A 14,210-nucleotide genomic window follows, 5' to 3' on the forward strand; every position below is an offset into this window, starting at 1 on the left:
TCAAAGCAAAAGTCTGGGACTTCAAAGGCAACCTGCTGGTGTGGCACTGGGTGAGTTCTTGATGCTGCAGTCCTGGTCAACATTGCAGAATCCGGAAATGCTGCCCCCTTATATCGTGGAAACAGGAGCTGCGGTGGAGAATGGCTTCCAGGCACTGCCTCTGGAGGAGCAAGGTCAGGGCTGGACATCGCAGTGGACAGCACTCTTGACTTGAATGCAATATCCCAATGCACACACAACCCCAGATTAAGTGTGGTGCGTCCGCCGATGCGCAGCACCCCAACCTACGGGCCGATGCGCAGCACCCCAACCTACGAGCAGCAACCCTGCCCGCGTGCAGAACCCATCACCCCAACCTACATGCAACATCCCCAACCGCGTGCAGCAACTCTGCTCTGCATGCAGCACCCTGGCGAGGAGCGCGGTACTCCTTCCAAAACCCGGGCCAAGCAGCCACCTGCTCCCACTGCCCTCGGGCCCGCTGCCAGCACGATCGGGGGCGGGTGTGCCTTAAAGGCCGGCTGTCCACAGCCGGAGTACAGAGGCCGGGAGATTGGGTGGAGGTACCTTGGCCTGGCCTTGTCTCCACCTGGTCCCGCCCCAACCCCGCCTGGTCTTCAGCCTGGTTTCTCCAGACTCCCTGAGCGCTGGCGGAGGCGGGCGAGCGGGCAGTGCGGGCAGCGCTGATTGGGCAGTGCCTCTGATTGGCCGCTGCCGGCACCATTAGCCGAGATCGCTGCATCCCGCAGCGCTCCATCAGGCTCGGCTCGGCTCGGCTCCACTCGGCTGCTCGGCTCGGCTCGGCAGAGAGGCTCGGTTCGGCGGCTTGGCTCGGCTGGGCTCGGCTGCTCGGCTGGGCTCGGCTCGGCTGCGCGGCTCGGCTTGGCTCGGCTCGGCTCGGCAGCGCGGCCGCGGACGGGCGTGCGCGGGGGGCGCGGGGGCGCGGGGCGCGGGCCTCGGCGGCGGCGGCGGCGGCGGCGGCGGCAGCCTGGTCCCCCCGCCCGCCCTGTCCTCTTGACGAGGCGGAGGCATCACCCCGGCCGGGCCTCGGACGGGCGCGGCGCGAGCGGCGCGGGGGGCGGCGGGGCGCGGCGGGGGCGCGGAGCAGCGCAGCCCTCCGGGGGCGCCGCCGGCCGGGTCAGCGCGGACGGCGCTCGGCGGACGCGGACGCACGGCTGGCCGGCCCCTCCCTGCCCGCGCCCGGGCGCCCACTCGCCGGCGCGGGGCCCGGGAGCGATGACATCGACGGGGAAGGACGGCGGCGGGGCGCAGCACGCGCAGTATGTGGGGCCCTACCGGCTGGAGAAGACGCTGGGCAAGGGGCAGACAGGTGCGTGCGCGCCGGCGCTGGGGGCGCGGGCCGGGCGGGCGGGGGGCGCCGGGCGCGGCGCGGGAGGGCTCGGACGATCTAGGGGCGCGAGCGGTCCGGGGCGCGGGTCGGGCGGGCTGACGGGCGGACGCACCTCCGGGGAGGCCGTGTGGACCCGCCGGGTGGGGCCGGGGAAGGCTGCCTAGTCGTGATGCTGTAGGCCCGGCCCGGGCCGGCGGCCGCGAACAATGGGCGGCCCGTGCGCCCCCGTCAGCCCAGCGCCCGGGTCCCTCGGCGGAGCCCGGCAGGCCGCGCGACTGCGGTCGGCCGGGCGCGGCCCAAGGACACGCGGCTCGGCCCCTGGGCGCACCGCGGCGGGGGCGCTCAACCCGGCCTGGTAGCGCCGGGCGGCCCCGCTGCAGGTGCGCGGGCCGGGCCGCATTGTGCACCCGAGTGCTGGGCCCATTGTGCCGCGAGAGGAGGGGGCCGAGCGGGAGCCCATCTGCCGTCTGCCGCGCCGCGCTAATAGGCGTGCTGCAGGAGCAGCTGCGCCCCGGCCGCGCGACCGCGCGACCCCGGCCCCACTGGCCAGTCCCGGACCTCCCTCCGCGGTGGGGGTAGGAGAGCGCAGGGACCCGTCAGAGGGCTGGACAGCGCCTGCCTCTTCTCCCAGCCTCAGGCCTTGGTGTATGCGACACTGCGCTCCCCAGGGGAGGAAGAGAGTGGCTGCTACTGGGCCTGGACCAGAATCCAGGTCTGGCCCCTGGAGCAGACTCAGGGCCTATAGGAGGAGTGGGCTTCCGGGCAGGTCCTGGATGTCTTTCCAGGATGGGTTGGGTCCCTGCAAGGCCCATCCCTGGGCCAGCAGTGTGCACAGCTCCCCTTGCATTTGGCCAACTTTCCAGGCCTGGCTGGGCTTGGCCAGCCCCCTCATCTGGTCAGCCAGGCGCGTTCACACAGTCCTCTTTGTGGGAGGCTGGGACTCAGCCATTTTCTTTCTTCTCCCAGGACCAGCCTATCTCTGGTGGCCCAAGGGTCCAATTGGCACTGACCACTTCTTTCCTTTTTGGAAAGTTCCCCAGAGCCCAGGGAGTGGAGGAGAGCAGGAGGTTGCCTGTGAGGGTGGGGGCCCAGGAGGCCCTCTGCAAGCACCCCAGGGCTGCAGGAGGCAGAGCTAAGCAGTTGTGTCTGGGAAGAAAGTGGGCCAGCCTGGGCTCCCGGGGAGGGCGGCAGTGGTGATGTAGCAGAGGCAGGAAGGGTCTGGGCCGCTAGGATCTGCCTCCTCCTGCCTGAGTCCCAGGGCCCAGGGCTTGTGCTTGGGCTGAGGAGGAGGCACAGACGGCTGTTTTTCAGCTGAGTCCAGAAAAGTCACCTTTCCTGGGAAGAACAACTAGTTTGTGACATCCTTGGTGAAGAAAGGGCCCAGGGCAGCAGAGTGCAGGAGGCAGTGAAATGATCTGATTATCATACCAATGAAACGTTATCATAAGACACTCTCTGCGTGCACCTGATGACAGTGGTGGATCACGTACAGTGCCCGCAGCCTCTCGGGTAGGACTGGTCTCTCTGCTCCCTGTTGGGCTACACTGCCCTATCGTTAATTACAGGAGGTTTCTTCTGACTAGCAGTGATGGCTGACAGGTGTGTGCCTGTGTCAGCAAGGCATGTGGTGTGGAATTTAGAAAGCAGCCCAAGCAGCCTCTCTGCCCAGCATCTGGGAAGCAGCCCACCCTGAGTTCTGGTGGCCGCGGTGCAAATGTGTAGCCAGGAAATCCACCACAGCACCTGTCTCTGTGATGGGTCATCTTGGTGGACGTGTGCCCCATTTGTGTGTGTGTGTGTGCACACGCTTGTGCCAGGCAGAGTTGCTGTGTTCCAGGCCTGCTCTTTACCCTAGAGGGGGGTCGGACTTCTGCCAGGAGACCTCAGGGGAGAGTGTGGGCTGTGTCTCTGTCTACCACCGCCTGTGAACCTTGTGGTCCTGAGGACTTCTCCTGCTGGGACCTTGGGCAGGTGTCCCTGGGCTAGTGGGAATCCATCAGCAAGGGCTCTGCTGGACTTTTCTGTGATCCAAGAAACTCTTGTTCAGTCACTGTTGGGGCTTGGCTCCTGCAGGGACACCAGAACACGGTCCCTGCCATCATGGTATCCCGAGTCTGGATAGGCAGGAATGGGAGACCCTTCAAGTCTAGACAGCGCCTAGGTCCTGGAGGGCCTCATCCTGCCAGCTCAGTGGTAGGCAGAGCAGGGCACCTACCTGCGTGAACTAGAGTTTGGCATGCCCAGGTGGGCTAGCTTCGGTAGCCCAGAAGGACTTGGGAGGACCTTGTGGGAGGAGGTGGGGGACTATAGGTCCCTCCTGGAGTCTTGTTGCACCTAGAGACCCTTCATCCAGAGGTGAGGGGGGAGGAGCAGGAGCAGGGCTCTTGGGGAAGGGTCAGCTGTGCCAAGGATTGGGGATGGGTGTGAGGGGCTGCCCTCCAAGTCCCTGCTGTCCAACTCACCTGCCTCTGGCTTGCCCAGCTGCTGTCACAGTGGGTGGGGGAGGGGAGCTGGAACATCTCCCAAGTGGAACCCTTGTGGCTGGTGAACAGGAGAGCTACCTGGGGTGGGAAGCCAGTTAGATGGGGACAGGTGGAAGAGGGAGAGGGAGGCAGGTAGGAGAAGAAGGGGAGACGGGAGGGAGGCAGAGGTGAGGGACGTGTGTTCCTGGGTGCTGCGGATACTGCCTGGAGAGGAAGGGGCAGCAGAGTCAGGGAAAGGCACAAAGGGGAAGGAGATAGGTGCTGGGACGGGGCTGTTTCGGGAAGTGGCATGAAGGCAGGAGGGACCCACCTGGGGCACTGTGTGGTGCTGAGGCCCAAGGAACGTATGACTGGCTGGACGGGACCTGGTGATCTCTGCAGTGGTGTAGGTGATAGAGCTCCGTGTTTGGGGACACCAGTATCTGGTGGTCACCATGCCACCAGCTCACAGGTGATTACACAGCCCCCTTCCCCACATCAGGCCCTGCCGTCTGACCCAGCTGTTAAGTGAGGGAAACGAGGCTCAGAACCCAGTCTCCAGCAAGGGCAGCGTTCCAGGGAGGGAGAAAAGCCCACCATCTTCCCACACAAGACATGTTCAGACTTGAGTGCGGGGGGTGTGCAGCCGGAGGGGCTGTGCCAGGTGGGCAGCTCACCCATCCGACTTCTCTCCTGCTCAGGTCTCTACCACAAAGCCCAGGTGCCACCCTAGCCCTCCTCCAGCAGTGCAGACTGGGCCCCAGAGCCTGTTCCAGGCTGGGAGCTGGTCTGTGGGGACTGTTCTGAGGGGACAGTGTGGCACAGAGGGTGTGGTGATGAGGGCAGGCAGTTCCTGTCTGACCCACTGGGGCAGCGGTATGATCCTGTTGCATTGCCACTGGCATGGCGAGGCACCCTGAGGGGCCAGGGGCCACTCGTACTGGAAGGCCATGCTGGGCAGTGGACACGACCTGAGCGTGCATGCTGAGGTGTGTCCTGAACTGCTGACCATGAGTGGGCTCTGCCTGAGGCCTGGAAGGACCCTGGTGTGCTGGGCCTGTGCACAGTGGGCTGTAGCTGGCTCTCTGCCCTGACATTGCCCAGGTAGGGCTGGTCTGGATGATCGGAAACCAGTGCCCTGCACAGACACCTCGGTTGCACGTGGAGGCAGGGCCAGGTCTGGCCCTTGTTGTGTTGCGAAACTTGGCCAGCCTGCGCCAGCGCCTAGGGGGGCCTGTTTCTGGCAGATCCTTGTGCAGGTCCAGGGGTGAGCACTGCCAAGCCTGCCACTGCTGCAGGTGCTGACAGGCTGCTCTCTCGAGTCCTGCCCTGTCCCTGCCTGCCCAAAGTGGCCAGGGCCCTGCCCTTGCTCACAGGGTGGCCAAGAGTTGTGCTGCCTATCACTGGCGTGGGGACTCCTGACGTACTCGTGTGCCCAGGCTCCTCTCCCCAGCAGCCACCTCAAGGCCAGCAAGGCTGTCCTTCAGGACACCAGGGCTGCCTGCTGTTCCCCCTACCTGCCGCTGGCCCTGGCCTGCCCTTAGCGTGGGGCCTGTGTCCTGCTGTTAGTCCTGGCTTCTCTCCTCATGTTTGTGGAGTGCCCTCAGTGCAGGTGTGGGCCAGGTGGCAGCACGGTCTCTGCTAGGCATGGCTGCTGCTCTGGCATGTGCACCTTCTCTTGGCAGCAGACAGCTGCACCAAGTCCAGCTCCAGTAGTTGGGGGTCTGTGGCTAGTGCTCTGGAGGGGCCGTGGAGCACACCTGTGCAGTGAGCCTGCGATTCCTTTTGGACGGTGCCTGGGGACAGTCAGACTGCCTGCAGAGTCAGCATCTCCGTGCGCAGACCCTTGGGGCCTCGGGGCTTGGTGGGGTGATTGTGTTTCACTGACCTGGGCTCTGGCCACCAGGCAGCAGAGGGGCTTTGAGCCTCAGGACCCCATCTGTGGAATGGGTCCCCAGGCTGGACAGTGTCTGGGCAGGACACAGTTGTTGCGTGGCAGCAGGGGCATCTGGCGGGCATCTGGTGGGCTCGTGCTGCCCTGCACTTTGCAGGGAGTTAAGGGTGCCAGCCTGATGCCTCAGGCGGTGGGTCAGGGCAGTCCTCCATGTGCTGGGCTCTAGGCCCAGGTTCTAGCCCAAGGTGGCCAAGCTGCCCACAGGCCTCCCCAAGGCCTCGCCCCAGGGAAGCCCTGTGCCCTGTGCTCTGGACAGGATGGAGGCTGGGCTGGGACAGAGGCCGCAGAGACAAAGCAGAGATTGTGCCAGCCCGGCCGCCTCTCAGAGCCCAGCCTGCTTGGCCCAGGCCTTGCTCTGCCGCCTCTGAGGGGCCAGTGTCCTGGAGCCCAGCAGCTGGGAGTCAGGCCCTGCCTGTAGGGCAGCGTCCCCATCCAGCCCTTAAAGAAAAGCCTCTCCTTTCTGTAGCCCTGGGTGTCCTGGCTGGAGGTTGGGTCTCAGATGCTTCCTCGAGCCCAGGGAAGAGCAGGAGGATCACGTAGATTGACGTGTGTCGAGCCGGTGGCACTTGTTCTTGGGCCAAGATTAGGTCCTATCTGCCCCAGGGTCCTGGCCTGTGTGACAGATCCGCTTCCCTGGTGGCCACAGCATCCTTGTGGGCCTGGCCAGGGTTGAACTGACAATTCTGGGTTGGTGGGGATGGGGACAGGGCCAGGCTGGACTCCTGGGACCCTCTGGACGGTCCCTGGGGGCAGGAGATCCTTGGCCTGCATAGGGAAGAAGGGGCCTCCAGGCAGTCACACCTTTGCTGCCCACTCTGAGCTAAGGCTGGGCACAGGGTCCTTAAGGGCAGGATTAGTCTTCCTGGCCCTCAGGCAGAGGCGGTAGGGCAGCCTGGACAGCTGCTGTGTGGCCAGTGATGCAGGTGGGGGCGGCTGTGCGTCAGCTGAGGCTCGGAGCCGTGGGCGGTTTGCAGGGAAAGCCTGCATGGTTAGGAGTGTGGCCTCTGAGGGGTGGTGTGGCTGGGGAGCCCAGGGTGACCCGGCTGCTGGGCAGCCCCTTGCCTGGGTGAAAGGGCTGGGACAGGGGTGGGCGGCCTTGCTTGGTGGGCCCTTAGAGCCCAGGGAGAAGGACTGTTGGGTCGAACCACATGGCTGTGGGTAACTGAGGCCAGCCCCAGGGCCCATGGCCAAGGAGGGCCAACTTGCTGGGGTTGTTGCCACGTGGCTGCTAGGGTCGGAGGCTCACCTGGGCCCCTGCCCAGCTGTTTCCTGAGCAGGGGACCTCCCTGCCCTGGGTTTGAGAGGTGCACCATCTGCCCCAGGCAAGGTGCTGGCCAGAGGGGGCCACATCAGGGGCCTGGGCATTGCTGCTGGCTGGTGGAACTTGGGCTGGGAGGCAGCCTGGGTTCTTAATGTACTCATTTTGTCTCAGAGACCGGAGTCCAACAGCCAGGTGAAGCCCCCACCTCCTCAGGTAGCCCTGCCCTCGTCCTTCGAATGTCCCTTCTGCTGGGCACATGGCAGGGCCTGCAGTTCCACAAGGGCCTGGCCAAGCCCTGGAGGTCTTTGGTTGGCAGGAAGTACATGGGAGCCCCCAGAGTGAGCACAGCCCTGAGGCCTGGAACTTGCCCAGGGAGCCAGGGGTCCCCTGACCACTGAGAGCAGCAGGCTTCTTGTGCCTGCTGTTTCCTGAGGCACTGAGCCAGGTGGCTGGGCTTAGGTCTTCCGCCAGCCCCTGATGGGGGCTGCAGAGAGGATGCTGCTGCCCTCCCACGGCACAAAGGACCTCCAGCCGGCCGGGAGCTGGGCGGGCCCCATCGCAGGCCAGGACCAGGGCGTGGTGGTGACTGTCTGGGGCCCTGAATCTAGGACACTGCTGAGGTCTGGTTATGTGCAGGGCCCCCAGGGGAGGGCTTCCCCCAGGTACGTGACTGAGAGCCCAGACTGCAGGTGGGGCTCACTCATCTTCAAGCCTGGGTTTCTCCACCTGTGAGATGGCCTTGGTGTGATGGAGAAATGAGGCCCAGGGGATGTCCTTGCCTGGGCTGAGCAGGGCCTGGTCTGGTGCTGTGGCCAGGGGCTCCCTTGGGGTTGGTGGTGTGCAGGCCAAGGGGCCTGGGATACAACAGGAGAGACGAGGACAGATGGCCATTGTGCCTGTTCACCCCCTCAGCTGAGAGGATTTTCATCTGTGGGGCAGCGAGCAGGGAGAGATGATGAGGGTTGTGGCAAAGTTAGTCGGCCAGCTGTGCCCAGGCAAGGGGACGTGTGGCCAGCACAGTCCCTCAGGGCTCTGGCTGGCAGCTGCTTCTCCCCTGCCTCACAGGCCCTGGGCTGGTGAAGGGGCTTGTCCTGTCCCTGTTCCTTTGCCACATGCTGCCATGATGACCCCAGATGCATCTCTGGATTGGCCTCGCCTGTCTTCTGCCTGCAGGCATGGGGGCAGCAGGTCAGCTGTGGCCCTTTGGCTCCTGGCCTCTGTGCTTGGGGCCCCTGAACCTCAGCCCTGTGGTTCCTGGGATGTCTGTGGGGTTGGGGCCATTGTGGGAACTGTCCCAGCCCTGGGCTCACCCTGGATCATGGCACTTCCTGATATGGATGCAGAGGACTCTCTGGAACCCATGAGCTCCTGGCCTTGGCTGCAGGACCTAGGGCCAGTTTTGCTTCACGCCCCCAGGCCCTGTGTGGAGGCGCACCCCAGGCAGGGTCTAACAAAGCGCTTTGGTGTCTGGCTTGAGAAGTCGGCTCTTCCGCCACAGCGCCTTTTGCCCTGGGAACTAATGGTGATTCCTAAATACCAGCAGAAGTCTAGTCCAGGGCAGGACTTAACTTAGAAGGACTATCTCCTGAAGCCTACAGCCTCTGCTGGCCATTCTGCACGTGCTGTCCAGGGACAGCAAGGCCCCCTCAGGCTGTGGCCAGTGCCCACTGGTCCCTGGGCGGGGACTACTCCCAGGGGTCCTTGGCCCCTGTGTCACCAAGGCTGGGTTATGTGGGCCTGAAGTCTGCGCTTCTGACAAGCCCCCGACTGATGCTGATACTGGTCAAGGCCCGCCTGGAAGGCCAGGAGAGGTTGCGGCCTATCTGCCTCCTCTTACTCAACCCCTGACCCCCAAATGGGGCACCACCTTGAGTCCATCTACCATTGTTCATGGGTACCTAATGCCCCAGCACCAAGCCAGGGTTGGGGCAACAAGTGTGGACCTGAGTCAGCCTGGGTCAGTGGCTCCCACATTCCAGAATGTTCACTGCATGCCAAGCATGTGGGTGCCATCTCAGCGGGAGCAGATGTCACAGGAGGAGCAGCCCGTTTTAGTTCTGCTGTGGGGAGGGCGGGGCTTGGCACCCCAGAAGGCCCAGGCACCAGGTGGCCTGCACGCTTCACCCTGAGCCCTCCAGTCCCTCCTCCCTGGGGAGGGGATGGGTGAGGATCAGCGGGTGGCCACGAGTCCCGTGGGCTGGACTGTGGGCTGGTTGTGGGAGTCTTCCTCCCAGCCTCCTCATGGGGCCAGACCTTGTGGGTCAGCACCTCAGGCTTGACTTGCTGAACGCTGGCTTCTGCCACAGCCCCTTACTCCCCACTGGCTTCCAGCTCCAGGTGCAGCCTCAGCCTCTGGGCTGGGGGCTTTCGCTCAGTTCACCTTCAGGGGCTCTGAGGGTCCCTGTGGGGGCACTGCAGCATGTCCAGCAGATGCACAGTGACGGGGTAGACAGGGAGCTGAGTGACTGCAGGCTACCTGTCCCAGCTGCTGTCTGTGGAGCTACTGTGCCGGCACACCTGACCTGTGGCCTCAACATGTGCTCACACGTGTGACACACACCTGTGAGCAGCTGCTGTGTGGGCACCTGGGTTCCTGCCTGAGGTCAGGGCTGTGCGAGGAGTGGGCTGTTCTCCCACCTGTCAGTCAGGGCTCACACTTGGTGCACACCTGTGTTTTATGGTCTGTCTGACCAGGTCTGAGGCAGCCGGGAAGAACAGGCCACTGTTCAAGAATAGGCCCCTGGGGTGGGGGCCACTCTGCAGTGAGCATGTCCCTGGAGGATGTGGACACTTGGCACTGTATGACCTTGGACCCCTGTACCCACTGCACTGTGCCTCCTGGCTGATGGGCAGCTCAGGTGGCCCCCACCCATCTCTGTCCACTCTCCCTAGTTTCCAGGGAATGGCTTGGCAGGCTCCAGTGGTGCTGGGGCCCGGATGCTGCTGCACCTGGGTGGGTGGGTCGCCAGGCCCTGCCTGCTGCCACTCAGGAGCTGTCCAGCAGGGCTGTGCTGAAATCCACAGCTCCTGCCTCTGTGTGGGGGCCACCCTCAGCTGTGGGTCCTCAAGACCCCAGCTGCAACTGGAGAGAGCTGTGAGGGGCTCAGGAGTACCCGGTGAGTTCCCAGGGCTGCCCCAGCTGCGGCTGCGGGTTCTGTGCTGCCGAGGCCCTGGTGTGCACTGGGGCTCCTGTGGCCATGCAGGTGCGTCTGAGCTCTCTGCAGGCTGGGCTGTCACTGGTGGAGAGCGGCCCCTGTCTGTGCTTGGTTCTGACGTTGGAGCTGCTGCAGCAGATCCTCCCCTGCGTGACTCTGGTTGGGAGACGACAGCCTGGAACGTGGGTGCCCTGGGGGTGGGGCTAGGCACACAGTGACGCAGTCTGTTGCCTGGTGCCACTCCTGGCTGCCCTTGTCCTGGGCTCTTTGTGGCCTATGAGTGGACAACATTAGGAGTGTGTGGGATGGCCCTGAGGTGCACAGGGGCTTGGTAGAGCAGAGGCCACTGCAGGCTGGGCCCTAGGCTGCCCCATCTGAGTCAGCTGCTTGCCTGCACCGCCCCTGCTGGGAGGCAAGCAGGTGGGAGGATGCCAGGTTCCCCTGCAGTCCACTGGACAACCCAGGCAGCCCTCAGGGCTCCAAGGGCCCTCAAGGCTGTGCCTGAAGGCCCCTGGGTTGGGGCACTTGGAATTGGTCTGGACTCAGGAAGCCCCCCTCATGCCCTCCTGGGCTGGCTTGGGAAAAGGAAATGGGCTTAGAAAGGACAGAGGCCTTGGGAGCCTGGCTCCCACAGAGGAGGCCTGGAGGCCGCTGAGCCGGAGGATCAGCACCGAGCCAGCTGCCAGATTGTCTCGGATTGGAGGTTTGTGAGCTCTAAACCCAAATCCCGGGGATTCACACCTAATCACAGCAGTACAGACAGACTCTACCCTGGCAAGTGCCAGTATGACAAGTATATCTGCGGGTGGACGCAGCTGTGTCCAGTGGGTGGACTTGAGTGCCAGCCGAAGGTCCCATCCTATTCCTGGAGGACATGCTGGGGGCCTGTTGGGCTTGTTGCCCAGCCTTTTCTCTACCAAGACCCTGTCCACCCCAGCACAGTGGCCCAGGGTTGGGCGAAGGGGTCTCACTGCAGGCCCCAGTGTCCCCATGTTCCCTTGAGCCTTGTCTGCTGTACTGGGGTCACTGCCCCATGGTGGGGGTCTGCACCGGTGCCTGGCCCCTCACCCCGTCATGCCACCTCCCTGGCCCTGAGGCCTGGGTTCCTCAGACTGATCTTCCTTGTGTATGAGGAGGGGGATGTGGCGCCTGTGGGGGTTTCCCGGGTGTCAGCAGCAGGCATCCCCAGGCCAGAGAGGCACCTTGGCCATGTGGTCACCAGTTCATGGGACACTGTAGGAACTTCTGCATCAGGGTCATCCTGGTCATGCTGGAGTCGGTCCTGCCAGCGAGAACTTCTTAGGGTCCTGGGATCATAGGGCACCACTTCGCAGAGAGCAGGGTGCGCAGAGACCCCCCATGCTGGTCCCTTGCTGGTGAATGCTGGCCCTGGGGGCTTCTTCTGTGGGAAACCGGCCCTGAGCCAGTGGCCCCTTTCCTGGTAAGAGAAGCCCAGTGGGCACTTGGGCTCCAGGCCTGTCCATGCTGCCCAGGCTGAATGTGGCTGCCTGTCTGCCCCAGGAGCCCCTCAGAAGCAGGACGGCTTTGGGGCTGGGTGCCTGTGGTTTCATCTATCTTTGCAGGGCTGGTCTCTGTTGAGGGACATTCTCTTGTCTTTGTGAGAATCCTGGGGAGCCAGGCCCCCTCCGGAGGTGACAAAGGCCTGCTCCTCATCACTGCCTCAGAGGTTCCTTGCTGGACCTCAGGGGCTCATCACAAGGACGCTTGTCGTCTTGGGACCAGACACTGAGTCTGCCCTGGCAACCCCAGAACCAGCTTTGACATGCAGGATGGCCATCAACTCTAGGGGATCTCAGGCCAAGTGTGTGTGTCCAGGCCCTGGCCTGTCCTCTCCCCATATGGACCCCAGGACCAGTGGGGCCAGCCGTCAGCTGTGCACTGGGCACTGGAGCCCTGTTGGGGGTGCCTGGTGCACGATCATGGGGACCATGGTGGCAGGGCAGTGTCTGGCCCTGTCCTGGTTAGTGTGGCCTTGGGACAGGTGGCCCTCCTGGTGGTGTTTGGTTTTATGGCTTCATAAACCAAGTCTGTGCCCATCAGGCCAAGCTTTGCATGACCTGGGATTTGCCAGCCGCCTCCTGTACCTGGTGTGGCCTGCAGACCAGGGCTGTGTGTTGCTTTGTGGTGAATTGTCGTGGCTGGGCAGGGGCAGGCTGTGCGGGGCTCCTGCTCCTGACCTGGGTTTATTTAGATGCTCACCAGCAAGGTCCTTGAGCACTTTGCGTCTGGGTGTGTCCAGGCTGCTCTAGAGAGGGTCCTCCCCGGCTTCTGGGAGGTGGTGGATCCTGGTTTCCCTGATGTGAGTATTCCAGCACTGTGTCCTGTGGCACCGGGGCAGTGGCAGGTGCCTGGTTCCCTCCCTGGGGCGCATGGCAGGGTCCCTCTTCACGCCTCCCCGAGTTAAGCCGGAGGAGTGCAGGCAGGATCCGTGTGGTCTGTGGGCATCTGAACCGTGCCCCTCCCAGCCCCACAGGAGCACTCCACGGCCAGGCTCCGGCCACCCTGGGGCCCTCTACCTCGCGCCCTGCTTCAGCTGGCCTCGCATCCTGACCCGCAGCACCCCAAGGCCTATGAGTCACGGGATCTGGGGCACCAGGGCTGACCCCCCATGGGCCTCGCTCCTCATGTCACCCCATGTCCTCTGCCTCCCCTTCCTGACCTTCATTCCCTGTCACATCTGCGCCCCAGGGACGCCTCTCCCAGGGCTGTGGACTACGTGGGATTGGGGTGCGTGGATGGAGTGGCAGCAGCCTTCACTGCCTGGTGTGTCGGGGCAGGCACGGGCCGCAGACTCTGGGTGCCAATTGTACAGTGTGCAGCCCTCTGACCTCGTCCCAGCACCTGTGGAGGAGAGTGGGTGAAGAAGGGTGGAGAGCCTGACGTGGCGGAGGCCAGCAGCCCCAGCGCCAGCCTGGAGAGGGATGGGCGAGGCTGGGCGTCCTGCCCAGGGTCTGGTGCAGCGCTGGCTCTGTGGCATGTGGGGCAGGTGTTGGTATTTGGGAGCACCGGGGTGTAGGCCAGCGGGCTCTGCCTCTCTCCTCTCCCTGTCCTTCCTGCCTACTGCCCACTAAGCAGATTCTATTATTACCCCACACTGGAGATTACCACGCGGCCTGCTCCTCCGGGACAGCAGGCGCTCACGGGCGGGGCTGGGCTGGTGTGGCTGTCCCTGTCGCAGTGGGTGACTGCAGGGCTCTGTGTGATTCCCTCCCGGTGCTGTGGGCGGGGTGTCTGGTTGTTCAGGTGGCAGGTTGGTCTGGGGGCCTGAGCAGCGTCTGGGACCCGGGAGGTTGTGCTGCTGCAGAGGGCGTGGGAGTGGCCAGGCCAGGGGCAATGGCCAGATGCTGCCTCCTCCCTGGGCCTGGCCTGCAGCAGTCCACCCCACTGGGGCAGACCCTGGAGCTGCTGCCCTCCCCCACCGCACGCAGTGCTCTCAGGCCTGGAATAGACCTCCGAGTGTCCCCGGAGAGTGGCCAGGCCTCGCTGCAGCCCTGCCGGTGCCATGCCCACCTCTCGCTGGCTGGGCCTTGTGAGTCCCCCACCCCTGCACCCCAGGCTCTGAGCACCTCCTCTCTTGAGACCCCTCTATCCTCCTGCAGGGGCCTGGCATGGAGCCAGTGAATTCTGGCTAAGTGACCTGGCAGGTGACTTAAGTGGGGCAGGACAGCTCTGGTTAATAAGAATCTAATGTGACCCTGGCACCATGGGGATTGGAGTGGGGTCCCTGCACACCTCCAGGAGGGCGTGCCCCTACAAGAACAAGAACATAAATCCAGTGTGTGTTAGCCCAGGCTCCGGCAGGGAGGGCCTGGGGCACCCTGTCCACCCTGCAGCAGATCTGGGGCTCTGCTCTAGGCTGCGGGTACTGGGCCTTGCTGGTCCTCTGGGCCCGCTCCTCACTGCCTGCCTCAGTTATGGTGACCAGAGGTGTCTCTGGAAAGAGGGACTAGGGAGGCTCTCTCTGCCCCTGGACCACTCAAAGATACTGGCTCTGCTGGTGAAAAGG

The 14,210-nt window shown here is 64.0% G+C and overlaps 1 protein-coding gene across 14 annotated transcripts in view; it reads left to right on the plus strand.

The window, feature by feature from the left end:
• The first annotated feature begins 907 nt into the window (after positions 1–907).
• BRSK2 (BR serine/threonine kinase 2) overlaps positions 908–14,210 on the plus strand; it is a 51,714-nt gene continuing 38,411 nt past the window's right edge. For 11 of the 14 annotated variants that reach the window (XR_013757892.1, XR_013757893.1, XM_079105355.1 and 8 more), the window contains exon 1: positions 909–1,330. Coding sequence is in view for 12 of the 14 variants with exons in the window: in XM_079105355.1 (XP_078961481.1) it covers positions 1,237–1,330 (94 nt within the window). In the remaining 2 variants the exon portion in view is untranslated. Of the gene's footprint in view, positions 1,331–14,210 lie in introns of all 14 variants that reach the window. The other 3 variants (XM_079105344.1, XM_079105352.1, XM_079105353.1) reach the window with 1 other exon arrangement.

This window comes from Sciurus vulgaris (genome assembly GCF_902686455.1).
Source record: "Sciurus vulgaris genome assembly, chromosome: 11".
Classification (NCBI taxonomy): Eukaryota; Metazoa; Chordata; class Mammalia; order Rodentia; family Sciuridae; genus Sciurus; species Sciurus vulgaris.